This window comes from Pristiophorus japonicus, chromosome 8, assembly GCF_044704955.1.
Source record: "Pristiophorus japonicus isolate sPriJap1 chromosome 8, sPriJap1.hap1, whole genome shotgun sequence".
Lineage (NCBI taxonomy): Eukaryota > Metazoa > Chordata > Chondrichthyes > Pristiophoridae > Pristiophorus > Pristiophorus japonicus.
The window spans coordinates 239,258,582-239,283,361 of record NC_091984.1 but is presented as its reverse complement, the minus strand read 5'-3'; the positions used below and the strand labels follow the sequence as shown (position 1 = coordinate 239,283,361).

Genomic DNA, 24,780 nt, shown 5'->3' with positions numbered 1-24,780 from the left:
TGACAGATTGTGAAAACACCATTCTTTACCCGACAGTCCACTGCTCAAAAACCTCGGCTCGGACAACAAGTGAAGCGCTATTAAATTCCTCCTTTGATACAGATTCAAAAATAGATGAAACACACTTCGGTGTGAAGCCATGATATATAAATTCACTCTTCACAATGCACTTGCATCAATAATAACAGCAAGTTAATTATAGAACAGTACACACACAGACTACGCAGGCAAGGCTAGAATTACCTCTGTAACCATCTGAATCGACAGGATCAACACAGCCAGCCCACTCCGATCACGCTGCTGGATCATCCAGTCAGCCCACTTCTTTCAAATTGATGTCGGAGCGTTGGGGGAAGAGAGGGAGCCCAGTGTCCAACGTCAACACCGAGCACCAATCGGGTCTTTCACAGTTAGACCCGTTTTCCAATCCCGGTCCAGTCCCACCATGGCCAGTTTGCCCTGTGCTCACAGTGACCATCCACATGGGCTTCGGCAATGGGCAGTTCCTGCCGCAGCCTCTCACTCATTGTGAGCTCGGCACAACACATTTCAAAACAGGTTTCCGCAGTCAGCAACTTGCACCTCAACATAGAGAGAACTTACATTTCTATAGCACCTTGCACAACCTCCAGACGCCCCAAAGCGCTTTCCACCCAATGAAGGACTTTTGTAATCATAGAGCGATAGAACGATAGAAAACGATAGGGAAGGATGGAAGGATAGGGAACGATAGGGAAGGATGGGAGGATAGGGAATGATAGGGAAGGATGGAAGGATAGAGAATGATATGGCACAGAAGGAGGCCATGAGGCCTGTTGTGCTGGTGACAGCTCTTTCCCCGTGATGTAGGAAACGCGGAAGTCAATTTGTGCACAGCAAGCTCCCACAAACTGCGACGTGATAATGAGCAGATAATCTGCTTGTGTTATGTTGATTGAGGGATAAATATTGGCCAGGACACCGGGGAGAACTCCCCTGCTCTTTGAAATAGTGCCGTGGGATCTTTTACATCCACCCGAGGGGGCAGACGGGGCCTCGGTTTAACGTCTCCCTGAAAGGAATGGGCAATAAATGCCAGCCTTGCCAGCGATGCCCACGGCCGAGAATTCAATTTTTAAAATTGCAAACATGTGTCAGCCCAGGCTGGGGCGGGGGTGGGGGGGGGGTGAGGTATCCGGCTGGGAAATGAAATGGAGGAAAATATGAAGGAACACTATTTTATAAAAGATGACTTCAATACATCATTTACTAAATGTGACACGCACCGTGTAAATGAAATGTCCTTTCAAAACAGTAAACCCTCCGGCTATAAAACAGAGCCATTATCATTGCTGAGAAAACATGTATTTTCAACAGTTCCTTTGTTAACTGTTTGAACAGTAAACACAAAGTAATAAGATAACTCTGCTGCCATAGAAATGCTTTGTGAACCCGACAAGTGACGTCACTGGACCATGTTTGAGGTCATCCTGAAGGAACCTTTTTCTGCTCCGATTAAACTCAGCAACAGAAATGAACACGCTTACACGCTAACAATTTAAATATCGATGTCTCCTGGGAACTCAGCGAGCAAACAACAGCAGCACATTAGAGAGTGATAATCGCAGTGAGCACAGTGTTTCATGGAAACCCATCCAGTGGGCAAAACAGTTTGTTCCTGGGAGAGCGGTGTTGTGCAACGATCGGTCCAGTGATTGCGTCACAAACACTACACAACAAATCAGCAACACACAGGCTGTGCTGGTGATGGAAGAGTCAGTGTATAATAATACAGGGAGAGAGGGAGGGAGGGCGGGTGAGAGGGAGGGTGAGAGAGAGGGAGGGTGAGATAGAGAGGGGGAGAGAGGGTGGGAGGGAGAGAGGGAGAGTGAGATAGACAGAGGGAGAGAGGGTGGGAGGGGGTAGAGGGAGAGAGAGGGTGGGAGGGTGAGAGTGAGATAGACAGAGGGAGAGAGGGTGGGAGGGGGAAGAGGGAGAGAGAGGGAGGGAGGGTGAGAGAGAGGGAGAGTAAGATAGACAGAGGGAGAGAGGGTGGGAGGGGGAAGAGGGAGAGAGAGGGTGGGAGGGTGAGAGAGAGGGAGGGTGAGATAGAGAGGGGGAGAGAGGGTGGGAGGGGGAAGAGGGAGGGCGGATGAGAGAGAGGGAGGGTGAGATAGACAGAGGGAGAGAGGGTGGGAGGGGGAGAGGGAGGGTGGGTGAGAGAGAGGGAGAGTGAGATAGACAGAGGGAGAGAGGGTGGGAGGGGGAAGAGGGAGAGAGAGGGTGGGAGGGTGAGAGTGAGATAGACAGAGGGAGAGAGGGTGGGAGGGGGAAGAGGGAGAGAGAGGGAGGGAGGGTGAGAGAGAGGGAGAGTGAGATAGACAGAGGGAGAGAGGGTGGGAGGGGGAAGAGGGAGAGAGAGGGTGGGAGGGTGAGAGAGAGGGAGGGTGAGATAGAGAGGGGGAGAGAGGGTGGGAGGGGGAAGAGGGAGGGCGGGTGAGAGAGACAGAGGGAGAGAGGGTGGGAGGGGGAGAGGGAGGGTGGGTGAGAGAGAGGGAGAGTGAGATAGACAGAGGGAGAGAGGGTGGGAGGGGGAGAGCGGGTGAGAGAGAGGGAGAGTGAGATAGACAGAGGGAGAGAGGGTGGGAGGGGGAGAGGGGGAGGTTGGGTATGAGAGATAGAGGGGGAAGGAAAGTATGAGAGAAAGAGGGAGGGAGAGAGGGAGAGAGAGACAGAGGGAGGGAGAGAGGGAAGGATGGAGAGAGGGAGGGAAGAAAGAAAGACCTGGAGTTATATAGTGCCTTTCACAACCACCGGACGTCCCAAAGCACTTTACAGCCAATGAAGTACTTTTGGAGTGTAGTCACTGTTGTAATGTGGGAAACGCAGCAGCCAATTTGCGCACAGCAAGCTCCCACACACAGCAATGTGATAATGACCAGATAATCTGTTTTTGTTATGTTGATTGAGGGATAAATATTGGCCCAGGACACTGCTCTTCTTCGCAATAGTGCCGTGGGATCTTTTACGTTCACCTGAGAGAGCAGACGGGGCCTTGGTTTAATGTCTCATCCGAAAGATGGCGCCTTCAACACTGCAGCACTCCCTCAGTATTGCCCCTCCGACAGTGCGGCGCTCCCTCAGTACTGCCCCTCCGACAGTGCGGAACTCCCTCAGTACTGCCCCTCCGACAGTGCGGAACTCCCTCAGTATTGCCCCTCCGACAGTGCGGCGCTCCCTCAGTACTGCCCCTCCGACAGTGCGGCGCTCCCTCAGTACTGCCCCTCCGACAGTGCAGCGCTCCCTCAGTACTGCCCCTCCGACAGTGCAGCGCTCCCTCAGTACTGCCCCTCCAACAGTGCGGCACTCCCTCAGTACTGCCCCTCCGACAGTGCGGCGCTCCCTCAGTACTGCCCCTCCGACAGTGCAGCGCTCCCTCAGTACTGCCCCTCCGACAGTGCAGCGCTCCCTCAGTACTGCCCCTCCAACAGTGCGGCGCTCCCTCAGTACTGCACTGGAGTGTCAGCCTGGATTTGCATACTCAACTCCCTGGAGTGGGACGTGAACCCACGACCTTCCAACTCTGAGGCGAGGGTGGTGCTCACTGAGCCACGGCTGCCACTAAGGAGGAGGGATGGAGGGATGTATAAGATTTAGGCATGAATGGAAAAATAGCAGGGGAGTTCCCCAGTGCCATGGACAAAATTCCTCCCTCAACCAACATCACCAAAATAAATCACCCAGTTAATAATTGATTTGCTATTGGTGTGATCTTGCTGTGTGCAAATTGGCCAGTATATTTGCCCACAAAACAATAGTGAGAATAGTTCAAAAAGTAATTAATTGGTAGTAAAATGTTGAACTGAAGCCCAGCCTGACCTCTCAGGTGGATATAAAAAATCTATTTTGAAGAAGAGCAGGCAGATTATCCCCAGTGTCCTGGGGCCAATATTTATCCCTCAACCAACATAACAAAACAGATGATCTGGGTCATTATCACATTGCTGTGTGTGGGAGCTTGCTGTGCGCAAATTGGCTGCCGCGTTTCCCCCATTACAACAGTGACTACACTCCAAAAGTACTTCATTGGCTGTAAAGCGCTTTGGGATGTCTGGGGGTGGTGAAAGGCGCTATATAAATACACGGCTTTCTTTCCCAATGGGATTCCTGTGTCTGAGATGTTTGGAGGAAGTGGACCAGGAATGAAGTTAAGAGGCGGTGTCGGTCTCCATGGGGACATTTACACCATCGCGAGGGAACTCACAACGGCCGCGACACAGGTGACAGCATCACCGGACTGAGGGCGTGCAGCGGCAGACTTCCAGAGGAGGGTTAGTGGAGACAGTCACATCGGGAAGATAAAGGTTAATCCAGGGCACTGCCTCACGTTAACACAAGCTACCAGAACCGGGGGCACAGGCAACTCAGTAAGTGATCACATCGAAGATAAATCGCAAGCGGTAAAACATGTTAAACATTCCCAATGTATCTCATCCGACATCATAGAAATAAGATTCATAAACTTCAAAAGAGAGCAGTACTCTGCAAGGGAAACTCCTTTATCTTAACACAGGTTAACCAAGCCATCAGCAAGTTAATAGGTTCATTAACATCTTCACTTCAGGCAACAATTCTGAAGATTCAACCACTTCCATTTCCTTCAATAAATGTCAACCAACTAAATCCGTTCTCTGATTCTGCCCAAAAACACATCCAGCCACAACTCCAGCATCAAAACAACAGCAACGTGCACTTATAGCACCTTTAACATAGTAAAACCTCCCAAGCCGCTTCACAGGAGCATAATCAAACAGAATTTGACACTGAACCACATAAGGTGATATTATGACAGGTGGTCACAGAGGTGGGTTTTATGGAGTGTCGTAAAGGAGGAGAGAGAGGTGGAGAGGTTTAGGGAGGGAGTTCTAGAGCTTGGGGCCCAGGCAACAGAAGGCACGGCCACCGATGATGGAGCAATGGAAATCAGGGGATGTGCAAGAGGGCAGAATTGGAGGGGTGCAGGGATCTCGGGGGGGGCCTGTGGAACTGGAGGAGGTCACAGGGATAGGGAGGGGCGAGGGCCATGGAGGGATTCAGAAACATCGTTCCTGTGCCAGCTCTTTGAAAGATTCTATCCAATCAGTCTCCCACTCCCCCCGCTCTTTCCCCACAGCCCGGCAATGTTTTCCCCTTCAAGTATTTATCCAATTCCCGTTTGAAAGTCATGATTGAATCTGCTCCCACCGCCCTTTCAGGCAGTGCGTTTCCGATCACAACAACTCGCGGCGTAAAAACGGATATTTATTTCCCACAGTTTTATCTAGCGTGAATTAGCTCCAAGTGAATGAAATGAAAAGCAGACTCCAGCTTACAATGAAAGATGGCGCAGAGACGAGACAGTGAATGCGATGAATCGAGTCCTGTGATGAGGAGCAATTGGCTTTCGGTAATTGCAAAGGTGAATGGCTTGTGAACGATGGCTCTTTTTTTTTATATACGTTCCTGGGATGTGGGCCTCGCTGGCAAGGCCGGCATTTATTGCCCATCCCTAATTGCCCCTTGAGAAGGTGGTGGTGAGCCGCCTTCTTGAACTGCTGCAGTCCGTGTGGTGAAGGTGCTCCCATAGTGCTGTTAGGGAGGGAGTTCCAGGATTGTGACCCAGCGACGATGAAGGAACGGCCGATATATTTCCCAGTCAGGATGGTGTGTGACTGGGAGGGGAACGTGGAGGTGGTGGTGTTCCCATGCGCCTGCTGCCCTTGTCCTTCTAGGTGGTAGAGGTCGCGGGTTTGGGAGGTGCTGCCGAAGAAGCCTTGGCGAGTTGCTGCAGTGCATCTTGTAGATGGTACACACTGCAGCCAGGGGGCGCCGGTGGTGGAGGGAGTGAATGTTGAAGGTGGTGGATGGGGGGCCGATCAAGCGGCTGCTTTGTCCTGGATGGTGTCGAGCTTCTTGAGTGTTGTTGGAGCTGCACCATCCAGGCAAGTGGGGAGTGTTCCATCACACTCCTGACTTGTGTCTTGTAGATGGTGGAAAGGCTTTAGGGAGTCAGGAGGTGAGACACTCGCCGCAGAATACCCAGCCTCTGACCCGCTCTTGTTGCCACAGTATTTATGTGGCTGGTCCAGTTAAGTTTCTGGTCAATGGTGACCCCCAGGATGTTGAAGGTGGGGGATTCGGTGATGGTAATGCCGTTGGATGTCAAGAGGAGGTGGTTAGACTCTCGCTTGTTGGAGATAGTCATTGCCTGGCACTTGTGTGGCGTGAATGTTAATTGCCACTTATCAGCCCGAGCCTGAATGTCGTCCAGGTCTTGCTGCATGTGGGCACGGACTGCTCCATTATCTGAGGGGTTGTGAAACTGAACACTGTGCAGTCATCAGCGAACATCCCCACTTCTGACCTTAGGATGGAGGGAAGATGAAGCAGCTGAAGATGGTTGGGACATAAGAACACAGAAATAGGAGCAGGATTCGGCCATTCGGCCCCTCGAGCCTGCTCCGCCATTCAATAAGATCATGGCTGATCTGATCATGGACTCAGCTCCACTTCCCCGCCCGCTCCCCATAATCTGTTACTCCCTTATCGCTCAAAAATCTGTCTATCTCCACCTTAATTCCATGACCCAGCCTCCACAGCTCTCTGGGGCAGAGAATTCTATGGAATGACTAAAACACTGCCCTGAGGAACTCCTGCAGCGATATCCTGGGGCTGTGATGATTGGCCTCCAACCACCACAACCATCTTCCTTTATGCTAGGTATGACTCCAGTCAGTGGGGAGTTTTCCCCTGACTCCCATTGACTTCAGTTTTACTAGGGCTCCTTGATGCCACACTCGGTCAAATGCTGCCTTGATGTCGAGGGCAGTCACTCTCACCTCACCTCTGGAATTCAGCTCTTCTGTCCATGTTGGGACCAAGGCTGTAATGAGGTCTGGAACCAAGTGGTCCTGGCGGTACCCAAACTGAGCATCGGTGAGCAGGTTATTGGTGAGCCATTTGACAGTACTCTCGACGACACCTTCCATCACTTTGCTGATGTTTGAGAGTAGACTGATGGGGCGGTAATTGGCCGGATTGGATTTGTCCTGCTTTTTGTGGACAGGACTTACCTGGGCAGTTTTCCACATTGTCGGGTAGATGCCGGTGTTGTAGCTGTACTGGAACAGCTTGGCTAGAGGCGCGGCTAGTTCTGGAGCACAAGTCTTCAACACGACAGCCGGAATGTTGTCAGGGCCCATAGCCTTTGCTGTATCCAGTGCGCTCAGCTGGTATCACGTGGTGTGAATCGAATTGGCTGAAGACTGGCTCCTGTGATAGTGGGGACTTCAGGAGGAGGCCGATGTGGATCATCCACTTGGCACTTCAGGCTGAAGATGGTTGTAAATGTTTCAGGCTTGTCTTTTGCACTTGCGTGCTGGGCTCTGCCATCATTGAGGACGGGAATATTCATGGAGCCTCCTCCTCCCGTTAGTTGTTTAATGGTCCACCACCATTCATGACTGGATGTGGCAGGACTGCAGAGCTTTGATCTGATCCATTGATTGTGGGATCGCTTAGCCCTGTCTATAGCAAGTTGCTTTCGCTGTTTAGCATGCATGTAGTCCGGTGTTGCAGCTTCCCCAGGTTGGCACTTCATTTTTAGGTACGCCTGGTGCTGCTCCTGGCATGCTGTTCTACACTCCTCATACCAGGGTTAGTCCGCTGGCTGGATGGTAATGGTAGAGTGAGGGATATGCCGGGCCATGAGGTTAGATTGTGGTGGAATAAAATTCTGCTGCTGTTGGTGGCCCACAGCGCCTTATGGATGCCCAGTGTTGAGCTGCTAGATCTGTTCTGAATCTATCCCATTTATCACGGTGGTAGTGCCACACAATATGATGGAGGGTGTCCTCAGTGTGAAGACGGGACTTAGTTTCCACAATGACAGTGCGGTGGTCGCTGTTACCAATACTGTCATGGACAGATGCATCTGCGACAGGTAGATTGGTGAGGAAGAGGTCAAGTAGGTTTTTCCCTCGTGTTGGTTCTCTCACCACCTGCCGCAGGCCCAGTCTGGCAGCTATGTCCTTCAGGACTCGGCCAGCGCGGTCAGTAGTGGTGCTACCGAGCCACTCTTGGTGATGGACATTGAAGTCCCCCACTCAGAGTACATTCTGTGCCCTTGCTACTCTCAGTGCTTCTTCCAAGTGGTGTTCAATGTGGAGGATACTGATTCATCAGCTGAGGGAGGGCGGTAGGTGGTAATCAGCAGGAGGTTTCCTTGCCTATACTTGACCTGGAGCCATGAGACTTCATGGGGTCCGGAGTCAATGTTGAGGACTCCCAGGGCCGCACTCTCCCGACTGTATCCCACTGTGCCACCACCCCTGGTGGGTCTGTCCTGCTGGTGGGACAGGACATAGCCAGGGATGGTGACGGAGGAGTCTGGGACATTGGCTGAAAGGTATGATTCTGTGAGGATGACTATGTCAGGCTGTTGCTTAACTAGTCTGTGGGACAACACTCCCAATTTTGCCACAAGTCCCCAGATGTTGGTGTGGAGGACTTTGCCGGGTCGACTGGGCTGGGTCGACTGGGCTGGGAGTACCGTTGTCGCGTCCGTAGCCAATGCCAAGGTCGATGCCAGGTGGTCCGTCTGGTTTTATTATTATTTTTATTTCTCATGGTGATTTGGTACAACTGAGTGTCTCGCTGGGCTATTTCAGAGGGCAGTTAAGAGTCTGCCACATTGCTGTAGGTCTGGAGTCACCTATAGGCCCAGACCGGGTGAGGATGTCAGATTTCCTTCCCTAAAGGACATCAGTGAACCCGATGGGTTTTTACGACCATTACTGACACTGGCTTTTTAATTCCAGATTCATTTAATTAACTGAATTTAAATTCCCCAGCTACCATGGTGGGATTTGAACTCATGTCTCTGGAACTTGGGAACTCTGGGCTCGGGAACTCTGGGCTCGGGAACTCTGGGCTCGGTGTCATGAGTCTGGTAACATAACCACTGTGCTCCTGCTGCCGACATTACGTACACCTGCCGTGCCGTATACCCTGCGAAGTGCAGCAGGTACAGGTTGAACACAGCTAAGTCCCGGTCCCAGGAGAGAGGGGAAACACCATTAGCTAACCAGCAAATTCTGGGTCCATTAACCAGTTACTGGGCAGTTAAAGGCCCGTGCACATCGGTATCATCCTGGAGCGCAGGGTCGCTGAGCTCGCTCACAATTTGCACACATTTATCATGCCGCTCAGTGTTTCTGGGAATAAGTTAGGAACAACAACATGTTCGCGATCTATCCACTGCCAATCTAACCCAGCTTTCTCCTTCATCAACACCCACATCCCGAGAATTAATTAAATAAATCAGCTAAATAAGATTAATTTCTTTTGTATTAAAAATAGACATTTACCTACCACCGTACTATAACTACAATCCTACAATCACAGAATCACACAGCACAGGAGGCCATTCGGCCCATCGTTCCTGTGCCGGCTCTGTGATAGAGCAATCCAATCAGACCCACTCTCCCCGCTCTTTCCCCACAGTCTGGCAAATGTAAAATAATTTTTTATATAGAATTACATCAAGTGTACAGCCTAGAAACAGGCCATTGGGTCCCAGCGCTCCGTGCCGGGGTTTATGTCCCACCGCTCCGTGCCGGGGTTTATGTCCCACCGCTCCGTGCCGGGGTTTATGTCCCCCATGCTCCGTGCCGGGGTTTATGCTCCACACCCCTCCCACCCCTCTCCATCTCACCCCATCACCATATCCTTCTATTCCTCTCTCCCCCATGCGTTTATCCAGCTTCCCCTGAAATACATCGATACTATTCGCCTCAACCCCTCCCTGTGGCAGCGAGTTCCACATTCTCACCGCTCTCTGGGTAAAGAAGTTTCTCCTGAATTCCCCGTTGGGTTTATTAGTGACTGTCGTATATTGATGGCCCCTAGTTCTGGTCTCCCCCAGTTTTATAACTTGCACCACAGTGCAATCAGATATTCTGCGAGTTAATCCATTACACAAATGTGGCTTTGCTTTTGCTGTGGGATTGTCCACTCATGTTACACAACAGCTCTTTGCTTCACCACACTCCGCGGCAATCTGTATCAAGTAGAAATGAATTCAAAATTAAAAGATTGTGGCCAGACTGAATAGCAACTATCATTGAAATTAGACTGCGCTACAGTAACACACACACACACACACTCACACACACACACACACTCACACACACACACACACACTCACACACACACACACACACACACTCACACTCATACACATTCACTCACACACATACTCTCACTCACACACACTCTCACACATACTCACACTCTCACACACATACACAACTCACTCACACACACACATACACACACACACACTCTCACTCACACACACACACACACACACTCTCACTCACACACACACACACTCACTCACACACTCACTCACACACACACTCACTCACACACACACTCACTCACACACACACACACACACTCACACTCATACACACTCACACACACACACTCTCACTCACTCACACACACACTCACTCACACACACACACATACTCACACACACACTCTCACTCACACACACACACACTCTCACTCACTCACACACACACTCACTCACACACGTATAATGTTAGGCGGTCCCTCGTGTCGAGGATGACTTGCTTCCACACCAAAAAGGGATGAGTTCACAGGTGTTTCAATGAAGGACCTAATATTCTGGATCCCGAACTACATGCTGAAGGGTGGGAGATGCCTGTGGGTGGATTTTTTTAACGTGGGGTGGCCGTTGCACACCAGCCACCACACGGGGCTTGACAGAGCGAGGTCTTGGTCCAGCTGCAAGGGTTAACCAGGATGACCAGAGACTTGCTCTGCTGCACAGACCGAGTGTGCGCACATATCGCACAGTGTGGGCTGGTCCGGGCTGCCCCTGAGCCCTCGACTCTTCTGGGCCCCAAACCCTCGCCACTCCTCTGCCCCGATCTCTCGCCGCTCCTCCGCCCCGATCTCTCGCCGCTCCTCCGCCCCGATCTCTCGCCGCTCCTCTGCCCCGAACCCTCGCCGCTCCTCTGCCCCGAACCCTCGCCTCTCCTCCGCCCCGATCTCTCGCCGCTCCTCCGCCCCGATCTCGCGCCGCTCCTCCGCCCCGATCTCTCGCCGCTCCTCCGCCCCGATCTCTCGCCGCTCCTCCGCCCCGATCTCGCGCCGCTCCTCCGCCCCGATCTCTCGCCGCTCCTCCGCCCCGATCTCGCGCCGCTCCTCCGCCCCGATCTCTCGCCGCTCCTCCGCCCCGATCTCGCACCGCTCCTCCGCTCCGATCCCTCGCCGCTCCTCCGCCCCGATCTCGCGCCGCTCCTCCGCCCCGTTCTCTCCCCGCTCCTCCGCCCCCGATCTCGCGCCGCTCCTCCGCCCTGATCTCTCGCCGCTCCTCCGCCCCGATCAAAAATGGAGCAGTCAGAAACAAGACATCAATTAGTCTCCTCTTATCTTGGAGACATCGAATATTGACAGTTATTGACTCTCACACACTCACTCACACTGACAGACACACACACATCAACAACAACTTGCATTTATATAGAGCCTTTAACATAGTAAAACGTCCCAAGGTGCTTCACAGGAGGGATTATCAAACAAAATTTGACACCGAGTCACATAAGGAGATATTAGGACAGGTGACCAAAAGCTTGGTCAAAGAGGTCGATTTTGTAGTGTCTCTGCACCTTGTTACAAACTCACACGAGGCATGTATATATCAGACACGGTCACTCTGTGACCTTCACTTAATTTCCAGGACCAAGGAGTGCTGCCCCTGGGTGGGACCTCCCCTTTTATACCTGGAAACCCAGGTGAGGAGTGTCTCCCGCAAGCTCACTCCCTGTGGTCAGGGTGTGCATTACAAGGGTACAGGTACAGTGTGCATGAGTTACAGTTACATAACTATTGTCATTGCAAGATGGTGATATACATGACATCACCTTCCCCCTTTGAATCTTTTTGTGTCAAAGGTTAAGTCTGTCAGGTGGTCGGCGCTCTCTCGTGGAGCGCTGCAGTTGTGGCTCTGGTGGCTGAGCCTCAGCACGTGTCTCTGTCACTTGAGGTGATTCCGGCCTGTCCGGGCTGGCCGCAGGGACTGTGCATGCTGAGGGCTGTCCTTGTTGCTCGTCCACTGGCAGTGGTGTAGGTGCTATCTCATGCTCTTCTTCCGGTTCCTCCGTGTCTGCACTGAACCTTGTCTTCACTTGGTCCAAGTGTTTGCGGCATATCTGCCCATTGTTTAGTCTGACCACTATGACTCTATTTCCTTCTTTGCCAATTACTGTGCCCTCAAGCCACTTGGGTCCCAAAGCATGGTTAAGAACAAATACCGGATCTATTTCTATCCACCTCCCCCTGAGCCTCGATCATGGAGATCGGTTTGGGACTGGCGCTTGCCCTCAACAATGTCTGCCAGGGCTGGGTGAATGAGGGACAGCCGCATTTTAAGCGTGCGTTTCATGAGGAGTTCCGCTGGCGGGACTCCCGTGAGCGAGTGCGGCTGGGACCTGTAGGCCAGCAGGAGGCGTGATAGGCGGTACTGAAGGGAGGGTCCTTGGATACGTAGCATGCCCTGTTTTATGACTTGGACTGCCCGTTCCACCTGGCCATTGGAAGCCGGCTTGAACGGCGCTGTCCGGACGTGTTTGATACCATTGCCCGACATAAACTCCTGGAATTCATGGCTGGTGAAACACGGGTCATTGTCGCTGACCAGGATGTCCGGCAAGCCGTGGGTCGCGAATACGATACGCAGACTCTCCACAGTGATGGATGTCGTGCACGAGTTTAATATGATGCACTCGATCCATTTCGAGTACGCATCGACAACGATCAGGAACATTTTCCCCATGAACGGGCCCGCATAGTCTACATGAATACGTGACCATGGTCTGGTGGGCCAGGGCCACGAGCTGAGTGGGGCCTCCCTGGGGGTGTTGCCCAGCTGGGCACATGTCATGCAACTGCGAACCCAGCGTTCCAGGTCTGAGTCAATCCCCGGCCACCACACATGTGACCGGGCAATGGCCTTCATTAACACGATGCCAGGGTGCTCGCTGTGGAGTTCCCTGATGAACGCTTCCCTTCCTTTCTGGGGCATGACTATCCGGCTGCCCCATAGCAGGCAGTCGGCTTGGATGGATAGTTCATCCATCCGTCTCTGAAACGGTCTGACCTCCTCGGGGCACGCCCTGTGTGTGGGCGCCCAATCCCCAGTCAGAACACATTTCTTTATCATGGATAGGAGGGGGTCCCTGTTGGTCCAGAGTTTGATCTGGCGGGCTGTGATGGGGGAGCCCGCAGTGTCAAAAGCCTCAACGTCCATGACCATCCCGGCGATCTGCTCCGACGCCCCCTCGGTGGTGGCCAGTGGGAGCCTGCTGAGCGCGTCAGCGCAATTTTCGGTGCCTGGCCGGTGCTGTATGGTGTAGTCATACGCAGCCAGCGTGAGGGCCCAGCGCTGTATGTGAGCTGACGCATTGGTATTGACAGCCTTGCTGTCGGACAACAGAGATGTTAACGGCTTGTGGTCCGTTTCTAGCTCGAACCGACTACCGAAAAGGTACTGGTGCATCTTTTTCACACCGTACACACACGCGAGTGCCTCCTTCTCGACCATGCTGTATCCACGCTCTGCCTGGGAGAGCGACCTGGAGGCGTAAGCCACCGGTTGGAGTCGGCCGTCATCGTTACCCTGCTGCAACACACACCCAACCCCGTAGGGTGACGCATCGCATGTTAAGACCAGTTTTTTACAGGGGTCATACAAAGTCAGCAGTTTGTTGGAACACAGCAGGTTCCTCGCCTTATTGAAAGCTCGTTCTTGACAATCCCCCCAAAACCATTCACACCCTTTTCAGAGGAGCATGTGTAACGGCTCCAACAATGTGCTTAAGTTCAGCAGAAAGTTCCCAAAATAGTTCAAAAGCCCCAGGAATGATTGCAATTCCGACGTGTTGCCGGGCCTGGGCGCCCAGTGAATTGCCTCAGTTTTTGATTCAGTGAGCCGGATCCTGTCTGCGGCAACCCTCCTGCCCAAAAACTCGACCTCTGGGGTCAAAAACACGCACTTGGCCTTTTTCAGCCGCAGGCCGACCCGGTCCAATCGGCGTAGCACCTCCTCCAGGTTGTGGAGGTGTTCCTCAGTGTCTCGACCCGTGATAAGGATGGAATACGATTGTTCCGGGGATGGATTTGAGCAAACTTTCCATGTTTCGCTGAAAGATAGCTGCTGCCGAACGAATGCCAAACGGACACCTGTTGTAGATAAATAATCCCTTGTGTGTCGTGATGATGGTCAGAAGCTTGGATTCTTCAGTCAGTTCCTGAGTCATGTCGGCCGAAGTGAGGTCCAGCTTCGTGAACAGCTTTCCACCTGCCAGTGTGGCAAAAAGGTCCTCCGCTCTCGGGAGCGGGTATTGGTCTTGCAGCGACACTCGGTTGATGGTGGCTTTGTAGTCGCCACAAATCCTAACCGAGCCATCTGCTTTGAGGACAGGAACGATGGGACTTGCCCAGTCGCTGAATTCAACGGCCGAAATTATGCCTTCTCTGAGCAGCCTGTCCAATTCACTTTCAATTTTCTCACGCATCACGTACGGCACCGCTCTGGCTTTGCGGTGCACTGGTCTGGCGTCCGGGGTGATGCGTATCACTACTTTAGTGCCCTTGAATGTTCCGACACCAGGTTGAAAGAATGACTCGAATTTTTGCAATACCTGTGAGCATGAACTTCGCTCCACGGATGAAATGGAGTGCACATCCCCCCATTTCCAATTCATCTCAGCTGGCCAACTCCTCTCCAAAAGCGCGGGGACATTTCCCGGAACAATCCAGAGTGGCAGCCAGTTCTGTAATCCATTATGCGTTACCACCAAGTTTGCACTGCCCAGCACTGGGATGATCTCTTTGGTGTACGTACATAGCTGCGTCTCAATGCGTTCCAGTTTGGGCCTGCTAGCTCTGTGTGGCCATAGTCTCTCAAATTGTTGGGCGCTCATGAGTGACAGGCTAGCTCCGATATCCAGCTCCATGTGCACCGGGATGCCATTCAGTAAGACTTTCATCATCATGGGTGGCGTTTTGGTGTATGAGCTGTGGACGTCAGCCACATGAACCCGCTGAACTTCAGCATCCATGGTAGTTCCCCAGGCCTCATCCTGCATTGCAGACCCCTCGTCTGGTTTCTCTGTCTCACAGACTAGCCTCGCTACTGCCTTTTTGCACATCCTGGCCAAGTGTCCACTAACATTATAAATCCTACAGGTATAAAGCTGGAACCTGCAGCTTTTGGCAGTGTGTCTACCCCCACATCTCCAACATGAGCTGAGAGTGCTGTTAACAAAAGGACTATTCCCAGGCATTCTTCTCTGATGGCCCGTTTGGCTGTTTCTAAGCACTCTGATGGAGGGTGTTATTGGTCCCATCACGAGATGCATTGTTCTTCGTGATTCCGTGAATTGCCGATCCCCTTTCCATTGTCCCTGTTGCGGGCCCACCCTGGAGCTTGTTGCTGGCTGGGCGATGTTGAATTGCCCTTGCCTGCCTGCCTGGGCGGTGTCGAATTGCCCTTGCCTGCCTGCCTGGGCGGTGTCGAATTGCCCTTGCCTGCCTGCCTGGCTGGTGTCGAATTGCCCTTGCCTGCCTGCAGGGTTCTGTATCACTTTTGCAACATTAACTCCCTGGTTCATCGCAACGTTAAAACCAGGGCTGCGTGCATAAATTAGCTTGGTCTCCTCTTCCCCTGCCATAAAGGTCTGAGCTATCAACGCCGCCCCTTCTAAAGTCAAATCCTTAGACTTTATGAGCTTCCTGAAAATGCCCTCGATGAAAAAGTCCCTTAACATCTCCCCGCTGCAGGCATCGGAGAACATACAGAGACTGGCCAAGCACCGCAGTTCCGCCACGAAGTCCGAGACGTTTTGACCCTCCCGACGCCGGTGAGAGTAGAACCAGTGCCGGGCCATGTGTACGCTATTCGCCGGCTTGAGATGCTCACTGATCAGCTGGCTGAGCTCTTCGAAGGACTTGTCCGCTGGCTTTTTGGGTGCGAGCAGGTCTTTCATCAGCGCATACGTCTGTGGACCACAGCTGGTCAGTAGATGCGCCCTCCGCTTGTCAGCCGCTGTCTCTTCCAGCCAGTCCTTTGTGACAAAGCTCTGCTGGAGTCTTTCCACAAAGTCGTCCCAGTCCTCACCCACACAGTAACGTTCCTCTGTGCCACCGGTGGCCATCCTCGTGGTTCGGTGATTCGCGTTTCTCGTCGCCAAATGTGGTGTCCCTGCACCTTACTACAAACTCACACGAGGCATGTATATATCAGACACGGTCACTCTGTGACCTTCACTTTATTCCCAGGACCAAGGAGTGCTGACCCTGGGTGGGACCTCCCATTTTATACCTGGAAACGTAGGTGAGGAGTGTCTCCCGCAAGCTCACCCCCTGTGGTCAGGGTGTGCATTTCAAGGGTTCAGGTACAGTGTGCATGAGTTACAGTTACATAACTATTGTCATTGCAAGATGGTGAAATACATGACAGGTTTTAAGGAGTGTCTTAATGGTTGAGAGAGAGGTAGAGAAACAGAAAGATTTAGGGAGGGAGTTCCAGAACTTGGGGCCCAGGCAATAGAAGGCACGGCCACCAATAGTGGAGCGATTATAATCAGGGATACTTGAGGGCAGCATTGGAGGAGTGCAGAGATCGCGGGAGGGTTGTGGGGCTGGAGGAGATTACAGAGATAGGGAGGGGCGAGGATGTGGAGGGATTTGAAAACAAGGATGAGAATTTTGAAGTCGAGGCGTTGCTTAACCGGGAGCCAATGTAAGTCAGCGAGCACAGGGTGATGGGTGAGTGGACTCGGTGCAAGTTAGGACACGGGGCAGTGAGCACAGGGGGTGATAGGTGAGCGGGACTGGGTGCGAGTTAGGACACGGGGCAGCGAGCACAGGGGGTGATGGGGGAGTGGGACTTGGTGTGAGTTAGGACACGGGGCAGTGAGCACAGGGGGTGATGGGTGAGTGGGACTCGGTGCGAGTTAGGACACGGGGCAGTGAGCACAGGGGGTGATGGGTGAGCGGGACTGGGTGTGAGTTAGGACACGGGGCAGTGAGCACAGGGGGTGATGGGTGAGTGGGACTTGGTGCGAGTTAGGACACGGGGCAGCGAGCACAGGGGGTGATGGGTGAGTGGGACTTGGTGCGAGTTAGGACACGGGGCAGTGAGCACAGGGGGCGATGGGTGAGTGGGACTCGGTGCGAGTTAGGACACAGGGGGTGATGGGTGAACGGGACTCGGTGCGAGTTAGGACACGGGGCAGTGAGCACAGGGGGTGATGGGTGAACGGGACTCGGTGCGAGTTAGGACACGGTGCAGTGAGCACAGGGGGCGATGGGTGAGTGGGACTCGGTGCGAGTTAGGACACGGGGCAGTGAGCACAGGGGGTGATGGGTGAACGGGACTCGGTGCGAGTTAGGACACGGGGCAGCAGATAAAAGAAAGCAAAAGCTCACACCTGCACAATGAGAATATCAATGCCAAGTTACTCACTAAAAGCGTTGCCTGCTGCTTGTCCTGATTCAGGGTGGTGATCTGGGCTTTCAAAGCCCTGTTCTTCTCCTCTAGCTGTCGGAGTCGCTGGGTGTCGTCCTGTGGTGTGGGGCGATGCAGGGGCTGAAACTCATTCCTCAACTGCTGGGGGCAGAAAGTAAAAGTCGCTGGTTACAGAGGGGTCGCTGGGCGGCTGTGTGAATTGACCACAGGTCTCCCCGCCTCCCTCCGCCCTCCCTTCCCCCTCCCCTTCCCTCCCCCTTTCCTCCTCTCTCCCTCCGCCTTGCCTCCCCCTCCCCTGCCCCTCCGCCCTCCCTTCCCCCTCCCCTTCCCTCCCCCTTTCCTCCTCTCTCCCTCCGCCTTGCCTCCCCCTCCCCTGCCCCTCCGCCCTCCCTTGCCCCTCCGCCCTCCCCTCCCCCTCTTCCCCCTCCCCCCCGGCTCCTGTGTGCGTTGTACAGGAGTCCCTTGTGTCCGGGCCCTGGGTAAACACACCGATTGTCAGTCGGGTTCACTCGAACCTCACTCGCTCCCCAGACAAAGTGTCATTTTCCCCGACACCACTGCGCTCGCTCGCTCCACGCCCATCGAACAGGCGGGGGGGTGGGGCAGGGGATTACTGACCTTCTCTGCTTTGACAATTTCACAAACAGTGAGCTCCCCGACACGCACGTTCCTCGAGCTGCTGATACGGTTTGACACCAGCGGGCTGTTTTGGGCAGGTGAGGTCCAGCTTGTGGAGCTCTGTACACACCAGCATGGCTCGGTGTTAACCCCGTATTACAGCCAGCAGCAGGAGACCCAGCCTCCTCACCCCTTATCTACAACTTGGCTCAGAACAATATCAGAATTAGGAGCAGGAGTCGGCCATTCGGCCCCTCGAGCCTGCTCCGCCAGTCAATAAGATCCTGGCTGATCTTCGTCCTCAACACTTCCCCGCCCGACCCTGAATCCCTTAATATCCAAAAATCTATCGATCTCAGCCTTGAATATATTCAGAGACTGAGCCTCCACAGCCCTCTGGGGCAGAGAATTCCACATCACACTGCAATAAAAGTTCAACTCCACTCAGGCAATCACCATGGAAACGCTATGCCAGACTTAGCCGGCCTCTTCCCCCAGTAAATCCCAACAAAGGTTCTCCTCCCCCAATACTTAAGCACAAGAAAGTTGCAAGAAATGCAATGATAAAACAATGAGAAATGGTCCTGCACCATCTGTCTCTCAAGCGTTGGTCTGTTCCCCCGATGGCCTCTCCCAGCTCCCCACCACAATCCAGCCTTGTGTCGTCAACGTGCTGATTTATTCATGCGCTTATCCACTCCGACTCATTTCTGTTGCTATTGTGTTTCCAGAATACAGATGTAACTCTAGTCCCCAAAGGAGAGCCATTCAACATTTAATATCTATCTAATGAGACGGTGACAGGAAAGCTCCCCTGCCAGCATTTAGCTCGCTCGGCTTTTTCCAACTAGAATCGCCGGAGGCCATTCGGCCCATCGAACCTGTGTCGGCTTTTTGAAAATGAACGATTTGAGCAGTTTTCAACAGTGGAGCTCCAAGCAGAGTGTGTGTGCACAGATCGCTAAAATCTAGAGCTCAGGTACAAATTTTTTAAAAAAGATTATTCATTCTGGGATGTGAGCATCGCTGGCAAGGCCGGCATTTATTGCCCGTCCCTAATTGCCCCTTGAGAAGGTGGCGGTGAGCCGCCTTCTTGAACCGCTGCAGTCCGTGTGGTGAAGGTGCTCCCACAGTGCTGTTAGGGAGGGAGTTCCAGGATTGTGACCCAGCGACGATGAAGGAACGGCCAATATATTTCCAAGTCAGGATGGTGTGTGACTGGGAGGGGAACGTGGAGGTGGTGGTGTTCCCATGCGCCTGCTGCCTTTGTCCTTTCTTGTCCTTGCCAGGACTGGAGAATTTTAGCGATGAGGAAAGATTGGATTATCTAGGGCTGTTTTCTTTGGAACAGAGGAGGGCTGAGGGGAGGTTTAATTGAGGTGTATAAAATTATGAGGGGCCTGGATAGAGTGGATAGGAAGGACCTATTTCCCTTAGCAGAGGGGTCAATAACCAGGGGGCATAGATTTAAAGTAATTGGGGGGGGAGGTTTAGAGGGGATTTGAGGGAAATTTCTTCATCCAGAGGGCGGTGGGGGTCTGGAACTCACGGCCTGAAAAGGTGGTAGAGGCAGAAACCCTCACCACATTTAAAAAGTACCTGGATGTGCACCTGAAGTGTCGTAACCTGCAGGGCTACGGACCCAGAGCTGGAAAGTGGAATTAGGCTGGGTAGCTCTTTGTCGGCTGGCATGGACACAATGGGCCGAATGGCCTCCTTCCGTGCTGTAAATTGTCTCTGATTCTCTGATTCTGGGTGATAGAAGGCGTGGGTTTAGGAGGCGCTGTCGAAGAAGTCTCGGCGAGTTGTAATGTTAGGCTTGATAACGAGAGCAACAACAACAACAACAACATTTACACGGCACCTTTAACTGAAACGTCCCGAGGCGCTGTGTAAATATAAGTTGTTGTTGTTGCTCTAGTTACAGGAGTGTTACAAGACAAAACAATTGATAGAAGGCTGGAAAATAAAGAGGAGGACATTTTTCTGCAGCTGTACAAAGCCCTGGTTAGACCACACCGTTCTGGGCACTGCACATTAGGCAAGATATATTGACCTTGGAAGGAGAGCAGTGCAGATTCACCAGAATGTTACCCGGGCTCCAAGGTTTAGATTATGAGGAGAGGTTACATAAACTAGGCTCGTATTCTCTGGAATATAGACAGTTAAAGGGGCGATTTCAGATTTGGAAAGGAATTGATAGGGTGGATAGAGAGAATCTATTTCCACTGGTGGGGGAGTCTAGGACAAGGGGATAACCTTCAAATCAGAGCCAGGCCGTTCAGGAGAGAAGTTAGAAAATATTTCTTCACACAAAGGGCAGTAAAAGTGTGGGATTCTCTCCCTTAAAAAGCAGCAGATGCTAACTCAATTAATAATGTGAGATTGATAGATTGCTAGTGACGAGGGAGATGGAGCCTAGGCAGGTGGGGGCAGGATACAGATCAGTAATGATCTCATTGAATGGCGGAACAGGCTCGAGGGGCTGAATGGGCCTCCTGTTCCTGTGTAACAGGCTCGAGGGGCTGAATGGACCTCCTCCTGTTCCTGTGTAACAGGCTCGAGGGGCTGAATGGCCTCCTCCTGTTCCTGTGTAACAGGCTCGAGGGGCTGAATGGACCTCCTCCTGTTCCTGTGTAACAGGCTCGAGGGGCCGAATGGGCCTCCTCCTGTTCCTGTGTAACAGGCTCGAGTGGCTGAATGGCCTCCTCCTGTTCCTGTGTAACAGGCTCGAGGGGCTGAATGGCCTCCTCCTGTTCCTATGTTCCTATCCACTTAGTCTCATCCTCCAAATTCATAGTTTAAAAAACGTGAATTTATTGTGCACACAACATGCTGGTTATATACAACACATTTAAATTAATGTATAGGTTTTATTTATTGTTCCGCCATTCAATGAGATCATTACTGATCTGTATCCTGCCCCCACCTGCCTAGGCTCCATCTCCCTCGTTCCCTGGTTGAGGTGTATTATAATTATAACTATCAGCAAAGACTGAGCAGACTGGGGGTCTTTTCTTTAGAAATGAGAATGCTGAGAGGTGACCTGATAGAGTTGTACAAATTCTGAAAGGGTTTGATAGGTAAACATAGAGAAGATGTTTCCCCTTGTGGGGAAGACCAGAACTAGGAACCATCAATATCAGACAGTCACTGATAAATCCAATGGGGAATTCAGGAGAAACTTCTTTACCCAGAGAGCGGTGAGAATGTGGAACTCGCTGCCACAGGGAGGGGTTGAGGCGAATAGTATCGATGTATTTAAGGGGAAGCTGGACAAACACATGGGGGAGAGGGGAATAGAAGGAAATTATTGAATACAATCAGAGAACGGTTACAGCACAGGAGGCCATTCGGCCCGTCGAGCCCGTGCTGGCTCTCTGCAAGAGCCCCTCAGCCAGTCCCACTCCCCTGTCCTTTCCCCGTAGCCCTGTAATGTTTTCCCTTCAGGTACCTATCCGACTCCCTTTTGAAAGCCACGATTGAGTCTGCCTCCATCACCATCTCAGGCAGCGCATTCCAGATCCTCACCACTCGCTGCGTAAAAATGTGTTTCCTCATGTCGCCTTTGGTTCTTCTGCCAATCGCCTTAAATCTGTGTCCTCTGGTGAGATGGAGAGAGTTGGCAGGAGGTTGGTGTGGAGCATAAACACCGGCACGGAGCAGTGGGGCCGAGAGACCTGTTCCTGTGCTGTACGTTCGACGTAAGTCTGTGTATTTTACAGTTACATTTGCAGGGCTGTGGGGAGAGAGCGGGGAGGAGTGGGACTGATCGGATCGCTCTGTCACAGAGCCGGCACAGGCTCGATGGGCTGAATGGGATCCTCCTGTGCTGTGAGAGTCTATCATTCTATTACAGCAGTGACTACAAATCGATAGGTACCTCATGGGCTGTGAGGCGCTTCAGGTCGTCCAGAGACACTACAGAAATGCAGAAATTATTTTTGCAAGGTTCTTTATCTTTTTTTAATTAAAAAGCAATTAACCCGTTTTGTACCAAAAGGTGGCCTGGCCAGTGTGGGGCTCGCTGAGCGGGAGTGAGCTGCCGATATCTCCAGCTTTGCCTTGGCAAAGCCCAGATTTGTAACTCGGACACAGGATGAGCTGCAGGAAGGCACAGAGCTGATCAAGCACCCTAATCCGAGGACAATCTGTAGCAGTGGCTGCATGTCATTGTGTGGCAGATCACACACACCACAGGGGGCCTCGCTAGACAAAGCGCTCCCTCCACAGCACAACTGGCACATACACTAACGTGGCTGAAGGCTAAATTCACAGGCTCCAATCTGAGAGAGACTTGCCAAGCTGAAAATAGCAACAGCAGAACTTAATCTGAAAACGAGCTACGCTCTAAGTCTTCTGGCACAGGAACAGGAGGAGGTCCATTCAGCCCCTCGAGCCTGTTACACAGGAACAGGAGGAGGCCATTCAGCCCCTCGAGCCTGTTACACAGGAACAGGAGGAGGCCATTCAGCCCCTCGAGCCTGTTACACAGGAACAGGAGGAGGCCATTCAGCCCCTCGAGCCTGTTACACAGGAACAGGAGGAGGCCCATTCCGCCCCTCGAGCCTGTTACACAGGAACAGGAGGAGGCCCATTCAGCCCCTCGAGCCTGTTACACAGGAACAGGAGGAGGCCATTCAGCCCCTCGAGCCTGTTACACAGGAACAGGAGGAGGCCATTCAGCCCCTCGAGACAGACTATTATCTGAATGGTGACAGATTAGGAAAAGGGAAGGTGCAACGAGACCTGGGTGTCATGGTACATCAGTCATTGAAGGTTAGCATGCAGGTACAGCAGGCGGTTAAGAAAGCAAATGGCATGTTGGCCTTCATAGCGAGGGGATTTGAATACAGGGGCAGGGAGGTGTTGCTACAGTTGTACAGGGCCTTGGTGAGGCCACACCTGGAGTATTGTGTACAGTTTTGGTCTCCTAACTTGAGGAAGGACATTCTTGCTATTGAGGGAGTGCAGCGAAGGTTCACCAGACTGATTCCCGGGATGGCGGGACTGACCTATCAAGAAAGATTGGATCAACTGGGCTTGTATTCACTGGAGTTCAGAAGAATGAGAGGGGACCTCATAGAAACGTTTAAAATTCTGACGGGTTTAGACAGGTTAGATGCAGAAAGAATGTTCCCAATGTTGGGGAAGTCCAGAACCAGGGGTCACAGTCTGAGGATAAGGGGTAAGCCATTTAGGACCGAGATGAGGAGAAACTTCTTCACCCAGAGAGTGGTGAACCTGTGGAATTCTCTACCACAGAAAGTAGTTGAGGCCAATTCACTAAATATATTCAAAAGGGAGTTAGATGAAGTCCTTACTACTCGGGGGATCAAGGGTTATGGCGAGAAAGCAGGAAGGGGGTACTGAAGTTTCATGTTCAGCCATGAACTCATTGAATGGCGGTGCAGGCTAGAAGGGCTGAATGGCCTGCTCCTGCACCTATTTTCTATGTTTCTATGTTTCTAACAGGAGGAGGCCATTCAGCCCCTTGAGCCTGTTACACAGGAACAGGAGGAGGCCATTCAGCCCCTCGAGCCTGTTACACAGGAACAGGAGGAGGCCATTCAGCCCCTCGAGCCTGTTACACAGGAACAGGAGGAGGCCATTCAGCCCCTCAAGCCTGTTACACAGGAACAGGAGAAGGCCCATTCAGCCCCTCGAGCCGGTTACACAGGAACAGGAGGAGGCCATTCAGCCCCTCGAGCCTGTTACACAGGAACAGAAGGAGGCCCATTCAGCCCCTCGAGCCTGTTACACAGGAACAGGAGGAGGCCCATTCAGCCCCTCGAGCCTGTTACACAGGAACAGGAGGAGGCCATTCAGCCCCTCGAGCCTGTTTCACAGGAACAGGAGGAGGCCCATTCAACCCCTCGAGCCTGTTACACAGGAACAGGAGGAGGCCCATTCAGCCCCTCGAGCCTGTTACACAGGAACAGGAGGAGGCCCATTCAGCCCCTCGAGCCGGTTACACAGGAACAGGAGGAGGCCCATTCAGCCCCTCGAGCCTGTTACACAGGAACAGGAGGAGGTCCATTCAGCCCCTCGAGCCTGTTTCACAGGAACAGGAGGAGGCCATTCAGCCCCTCGAGCCTGTTACACAGGAACAGGAGGAGGCCATTCAGCCCCTCGAGCCTGTTACACAGGAACAGGAGGAGGCCATTCAGCCCCTCGAGCCTGTTACACAGGAACAGGAGGAGGCCCATTCAGCCCCTCGAGCCTGTTACACAGGAACAAGAGGAGGCCATTCAGCCCCTCGAGCCTGTTACACAGGAACAGGAGGAGGCCCATTCAACCCCTCGAGCGTGTTACACAGGAACAGGAGGAGGCCCATTCAGCCCCTCGAGCCTGTTACACAGGAACAGGAGGAGGCCCATTCAGCCCCTCGAGCCTGTTACACAGGAACAGGTGGAGGCCATTCAGCCCCTCGAGCCTGTTACACAGGAACAGGAGGAGGCCATTCAGCCCCTCGAGCCTGTTACACAGGAACAGGAGGAGGCCCAGTCAGCCCCTCGAGCCTGTTACACAGGAACAGGAGGAGGCCATTCAGCCCCTCGAGCCTGTTACACAGG

General features: G+C 52.7%; 1 protein-coding gene across 1 annotated transcript in view; it reads right to left on the bottom strand.

Annotated features, from left to right (window-relative positions):
* LOC139269264 (peripheral-type benzodiazepine receptor-associated protein 1-like) overlaps positions 1–24,780 on the bottom strand; it is a 439,285-nt gene that overhangs the window by 366,705 nt on the left and 47,800 nt on the right. Inside the window, exon 3 of the mRNA XM_070888352.1 lies at positions 17,585–17,728. Within this exon, the coding sequence (XP_070744453.1) occupies positions 17,585–17,728 (144 nt within the window). The remainder of the gene's footprint in view (positions 1–17,584; positions 17,729–24,780) is intronic.